At 40.5% G+C, this 6,399-nt stretch overlaps 1 protein-coding gene across 1 annotated transcript; it reads right to left on the bottom strand.

Annotated features, from left to right (window-relative positions):
- Positions 1–280: 280 nt before the first annotated feature.
- got1 (glutamic-oxaloacetic transaminase 1, soluble) lies at positions 281–6,034 on the bottom strand. Its single transcript, XM_047351718.1, has 9 exons — positions 5,828–6,034; positions 4,110–4,291; positions 3,905–4,028; positions 3,557–3,669; positions 3,372–3,476; positions 3,101–3,251; positions 1,314–1,479; positions 1,067–1,209; positions 281–913 (listed from the first exon to the last, which is right to left on the bottom strand). The coding sequence occupies exons 1-9, from the start codon at positions 5,934–5,936 to the stop codon at positions 774–776; spliced, it is 1,233 nt and encodes a 410-aa protein (XP_047207674.1). The 5' UTR covers positions 5,937–6,034; the 3' UTR covers positions 281–773.
- Between the last annotated feature and the right edge of the window lie 365 nt (positions 6,035–6,399).

Here is a 6,399-nt window from a genome sequence, read left to right as displayed (position 1 = left end):
GCTTATCAGTCTGTTTATAAGTGTACTGTTCAGAGAGATGTGATAACAGGCTGGTTGATCATTAGTCTTTTTTTTTTAGTCGCAACACTCTTACACAAGAGCCAGCCAGTTTTATGAAGAGTCAACAATAACCAGTAGAAACCTGACAGGATTGGAAACATCAAGACATTGAGCCTGCAGCACTGAGCACACATTTCTCTGAAGTCATGACATCCGTCAGGAGTGATCGATGCTGTTTGTGCTGCAATGAACTGCAAAGAAACACTACAAATACACAATATAGGGGAGGAAAAAACTATAATTCCACAGGGTACTAATAAATTACATAGATAAAGATGAAATACATTCCTGAGAACAACAGTTTTAATTTAATCCAGCTATAATTTTTCTTTAGTCATTCATAATAGCTGGATCATAAGTTAAATTGGTCCTGTTAATGCTGCTTTATGTTTTACTGCTTTAATCTTTTCACGCTTGAAAAAGAGGTATCTTAGGAATCAGCAGCAAAACAAATACATGCTATACCACTTCAAGATTAACATATGGAACAAAACAAAGAACATGATCTATGACAACATGTGATGAATGAAAAAACAAAAACTATCTGCATAATGGCATCCCTGCTTAGGATGTGTTAAACCCATCTTAACACAGTGAATTAAAATACAGGGAAGCCATCTGGGTATAATTAAATCTGTGGGACAAACACTGCCTCTGCGATCACTGCTCCTCCGGGCAGGGCAGCAGGATGTGCTGAGGGCTGGGAGATTATCCTACTGCACCTTGGTAACAGCCTCGTGGATGGACTCGGCCACATGGTCTATGTTCTTGCTGGTCAACCCGCACATGTTGATGCGACCACTGGCCATTAAGTAGATGTGTTTCTCCTTCACCATGTATTCCACTTGTTTAGCTGAAGACGAGAAAAAAAAAAGGAATATTTTACTCACTTGCCTCTTTGCAGAGCCTGTATGTGTGTTACCATGTTAAGATTTCAATGTTTCCCTACAAGCTTCTATACATTTGGCTTTTGGTCTAAGTGTTGCATGTATGTCCTTGAACTCACCGTTCAGTCCTGTGAAGCTGAACATGCCGATCTGGTCTGTGATGTGGTCCCAGGTCCCTGGTGTTCCCAGAGCCTGAAGCTTGGCTTTAAGCTGAGCTCTCATCAGTAAGACTCTGTCAGCCATTGTCTTCACGTTGTCCTTCCTGAATGAATGAAGACAGGAAAATCTGAAATCAAGCATATCGTGGGTGGCTGATGTGACTCATGAAGAGCCGTAAGTCATTCTCTGAGGAGATTTTGCACTGACCATTCAGAAAATAGTTCTGGTGAGCTAAGCGTGACCGCAACGACACGAGCTCCCTGAGAGGGTGGGTTGGACCAGGTGGTCCTGACAATCTTCTCCATCTGGGAGAGAACTCTCTTCAGGTTATCTGCATCCCGAGCCACGATTGTCAGGTTGCCCACACGCTCATCTAATGAGTGAGCAGAAGTCCCACTTTAGAAACAAGTGTCACAACAGTGATTCATATAATATAATCAAATGCAATTGTCTTTCTAACAGGTGGCAAATATTTGAATGCAAATACAATGTCATGCTAAATTTTCCCTAGTCACTCCACAACCGAAGGAGTTCAATAGATTTCATTAGGATTTTATGTGACAGGCCAACAAAAGACATTAATTGATATTGTTTTATTTATATATAAAACTCTAGTAGGATGAATCTGTATTTAGCTTCCTTTATTGTGAAACACCAAAACTAAATTTAATGCAACCAATTGCCTCTAGAAGTTACCTGATTTGTAGAGTTCGTCTGGGTGTGTAATTTAATGTCAATAAAAATCCGACTGTTTGTGAAAGGGTCAGAGGTTTGTTAGAGAACATTAGGAAACAAAAAAACCTCACGAAGACCAAGGAACACAGCAGACGGGTCAGGGCAAAAGCTGTGGACAAGTTTAAACCAGAGTTTGTTTATGAAACAACATCCCAAGCTTTGAACGTCTCACAGAGCACTTTTCAAACCATCATCTGAAAATGGAAAGAATATGGCATAGACATGGCCACCCACCTAAACTGGGAAAGATGAACATTAATTACAGAAGCAGCCAAGAGGCCCCTAATAACTGTGGGGGAGCTGGGGAGACCTGCAGCTCAGGTGTTGGCATTTGTTTGACAGTGCAAATATAAGTTGCAGACTCCTTTATGGTAGAATGGCAAAAAAGAAAGCCATTGTTAAAGAAAGCTATAAGAGTTGCAGGTTTGCCACCAACCATGAAGGGGACACAGAATACACATGAAAGAAGGTTTTCTAATCCGATAAGATTTGAATTGAACATTTTGGCTTACATGCAAAACATTACGTGTGGTGGAAAACCGCTCGTTTCCCTGCTCACACTATGCCCAGAATGAAACATGGTGTTGATGGGAAGATTGATGGAGCTAAATACAGGGCCATTAAGAAACAAAATCTGTCAGAGGATGCAAAAGGCTTTAAGACTGGGGCAGAGGTCTGATATCTAACATAGCAATGATAGTAAACGTATGGGCCGAGCTAAAATAGAATGGTTTCAACCACAGGAAGGACCAGTCAAGGTCCAGACCTGAATCACATTGAACATCTCTGGCAGGACTAGAAAATTGATGTTTACGAACATTCTGCATGCAATCTGACTGACTGAGCTATTTTGCAAAGAAGAATGAACGGTAATCCTAGTCTAAAGATGCGCAAAGCTAGTAGGGACATACCCCAAGAACTTGCAGCGGTAATTACAATGAATGGTGGTTCTAAGGACTGACTCGGTGGGGCTGGATGCATGCCACTTTCCAGATTTTTGTGGAAAAAGAAAAAAAAAACATTTATCCTTTCACTTAACAATTATGCATTACTTCTATCTATTATAAAATCCCAATAAAATACTGAAAAGCTTGTTGTTTTATTGTGACAAAATGTGGAAAATAATTAATGGTTTTATAAAGCATTATAATTTACTTTGCAATCAAGGTAAAAGATTCGTATTAAGACAACTGTTCCTACATAAGGTAATATTATTCAAATTAGATTTTGGGGTTTATGTATGCAGACAGGTTACCTACTATAGAGTCCGAAGTTCTTTGAGAAAGACTGAGCGCAGAACATTTCAATGCCCATAGAGACAAAGTAGCGGACAGCCCAAGCGTCTTTCTCAAGGTTACCCGAGGCAAACCCCTGATAGGCCGAGTCAAAGAACACAAACAGCTTTCGCCTCTGGAAATAAAATAAAAAACACAAATCATCACTCAATAAACTGTGAAAATGACACTTCAGTGAGTACTACTGTATAAAAACAATGCAGCGATATGTAAATGTGTATTTTCAGCATAATACCATCATGACTTCAGCTATTTGCTTCCACTGCTCCTGTGTGGGGTCAGTTCCAGTGGGATTATGGGCACAAGCATGCAGGACAAAGATGGAGCGCTCTGGACAACTCTGTAGGGAAAGGCAGGAGTGCAATCCCCCATTAAAAATAAGAATCCAGAGTGCATGTTTAGTAATATCCATGTGCTTACTTCCAAGTCCCTAAGGAAACCTGACAAATCAAGACCTCTCTTCTGTGCGTCCCAGTATTTGTATGGACGGACATCCTCAAAACCAGCACTGCTGAAGACGGCATTATGATTTTCTGGAACAAACAGTAAGAACAGCTCTTACACCACATGTTCATTTACCTGCTTAAGCTTCCTGTAGATAAAAGAAGATTGGTTTATTGGGGTTACTCACTAGAAACTGATAAAAAAAAAAATCTGCAAGCCAATCAAAGTCCTCAAATAAGGGGCTTGTCTCCAGATTAAGTAGCTTCAATTCTCATTTTAATATGTGATAGTCCATTGTTCACATGTCAGCGTGTGTGGGCCTACCCCAAGTAGGTGCAGACACGTAGACGGGCGTTTTTGTGTTGTTGTTCCTATTGTAGAATCGCCTCAGAAACTCTGCACCGATCCTTAAAGCACCAGTACCACCGAGACACTGGACACCGCCCACCTGGCCGAACCAAAAAGAGATTGTCATATTTCATGGGAAAACGTTACAAACAAGACACGGACGAATGTCTAAAACACCAACCCTGTCCTCCCGAATGGCAGGACTGTCATCTCCCAATACGATCTTGGAGGAGGACGATCTGAACTCAGGGAGTCCCAGGATGGGCAGGTACTCATGGTTTAGCCTGTCATCGTGCACGATGATCTTCTCCACCTTTTTCACCACCGGCAAAACCCATGGCTTGCCTTCATCTGTCCTGTACGCTTTAGATAACCAAGACATTTATCATTATTTTAGATGCACTAATCAATAGAAAAAAGACCATATGCTTAGTGCAATAGAGAAAATCTTGTAATTTCTTAATTTTCTGTTGAAATATAAAACTACTACCTCTGTCAAATCAGAGTCAGCAGATAAAATGTAAAAGAAAACCTGAAATATATATCTTTTTAATGTATGCTTTTGAAATCTAAGAAATAAATACACATTGCTCTAACTGGACTAAACAATATCCAAATGTAGTATGTGATATTACTGCAGTTAGGTAATTTGCAAGAGGGATATTAACAGATTAATTGGAATTAAGCATAAAGCATTTCTGACATACTTGAGCACTTTGATCGGTACTAAAACAAAAACCGAAAGGCTTCATGCATGCTGTCCTGATCAAATAACAGCAGCATGAAGCTGACCCCAGCTGATAACTGTTCCAAGACATTTTCATACATGTGCGTACTTTCGTCTGTTGTGTTTCTGCCGACTGAAGTATGTGTAAACACCCAATAAGGAGTGCAACATACAATAACCTCTTTATCCCAGGAAGAGGGATCATCAGCTTGCTTTTCAACTCAGCATGATCCATTAGGCTACACACCAACTGTACCATGCTGACATGTGTTTTCATTATTTTGAACATCGACTGTAACATTTCCCAGAACATTATTTTATTTATTTTTTTCCCTGTTGGTTTAAATTTTAATGGACTACTTGCTTTAGCTCTGCAAAAGACTCTTCTTGCATGTGGCGCCAGGCACGTTGTGGCCTACATTTTACCAGCTGCGCAGTAGCTTTTGACCATCTGCAGCATTGTGCGTCTTGCACAAGGATGAGGATTATATGACCTCAGCTTCCAGTACTAATCAGGAGACTTGGCTGGCCTTGTCCTGCCATGACAAAGCCACACAACTCAGCTATGAAAGAGGAATTAACTCTTGCAATAAGATTGACATAGGAAACACCTGTGCTGGGGACTGAGTGTTAAGATTCTGTTGTTTTAAAAGACAAAACATAGCTTTTTAAAACCCCGCAAGGGAAGTGTTCTTAGTGAGGTTGCAGTAATCCAATAGACTCTCCAAAGATCACAGTGACAGAGTAACTTTATAGAAATGCAAATGGAAAAGAGACAGAAATAACATAAAAGGGAGGGTATATGATTCAGCCGAGTCACCACGTCTGCCTGAAGAGAATAAGTTTCCTTAGTCATAAGGTTAACGTCTTATTGCTGATCTGATATTGTCGGTTCTGTAATCAACGTAGTACATTAGTAGAAATCCCAATTTAATCTAAATATCTAAACGTTTTATTATACCACACATAGCTGTAAAACAAAAATATGCTTGCCATCATAAAATAATATTAAATATGCATAATTTTATAAAAACAATCTCGTGCTTATATACGACTTCCCTGAAGATGATGTCACGGGTCTCCGATTTCGTTGCAACACCTCACCATTTACCCATGCAGCGGCTGCAGATGCCCCTGGTTACCGTTACCATGGTTAACGCTTCACAGCTTACCTCCCACTCCAAGGTTCACCTTATTTGGAAACGGGTCGTTATTGAAGTCCTGCGTTAGTTTAAAGACAGCTACGGGGGCTCCCTGTGGGACCTCACAAAACACTGACATGTCTTCTGTTAAAGATGGCTGTAGCACCAGGGAGCTGTCACCTGACCAGCTAGTTTAGGCAATGTAAAATGACTCTCACCTTCAAATCGGCTTTGTGTACTGTTATAGTGGGTGTGAGCGGATTAACCAATAGTATTGCGCCATGGATATGTCGTCACTGATTTGTGTCAGGTTAAAGTTCGTATAAGAAGCACCCGCAAAGAGGACTGTTAACCAATGAACGCCTCCGACTCATGAGGGACAAATCTAAATACAAATCTTTGCGGTTCAGGTTGTGTGTTGCAATAACATATCCTGCCACAAGGTGGTGCCAGAACCTCGCTGACTGTGTTTCAGAACATGGAAAGTATAATCTGGTAAATACTACAATGAGTTATAATGCTTAGCAAAGCGTTCACACCCCTTGACAGTTGTCACATTTTCCAAAGTTACAACCACATCATTCAGTTTATTCTATTAGGCT

This window comes from Girardinichthys multiradiatus, chromosome 22 (assembly GCF_021462225.1).
Source record: "Girardinichthys multiradiatus isolate DD_20200921_A chromosome 22, DD_fGirMul_XY1, whole genome shotgun sequence".
In the NCBI taxonomy this organism is placed as follows: domain Eukaryota; kingdom Metazoa; phylum Chordata; class Actinopteri; order Cyprinodontiformes; family Goodeidae; genus Girardinichthys; species Girardinichthys multiradiatus.
Note: the sequence above shows the minus strand (reverse complement) of the source record. Positions and strands in the feature narration are given on the sequence as shown.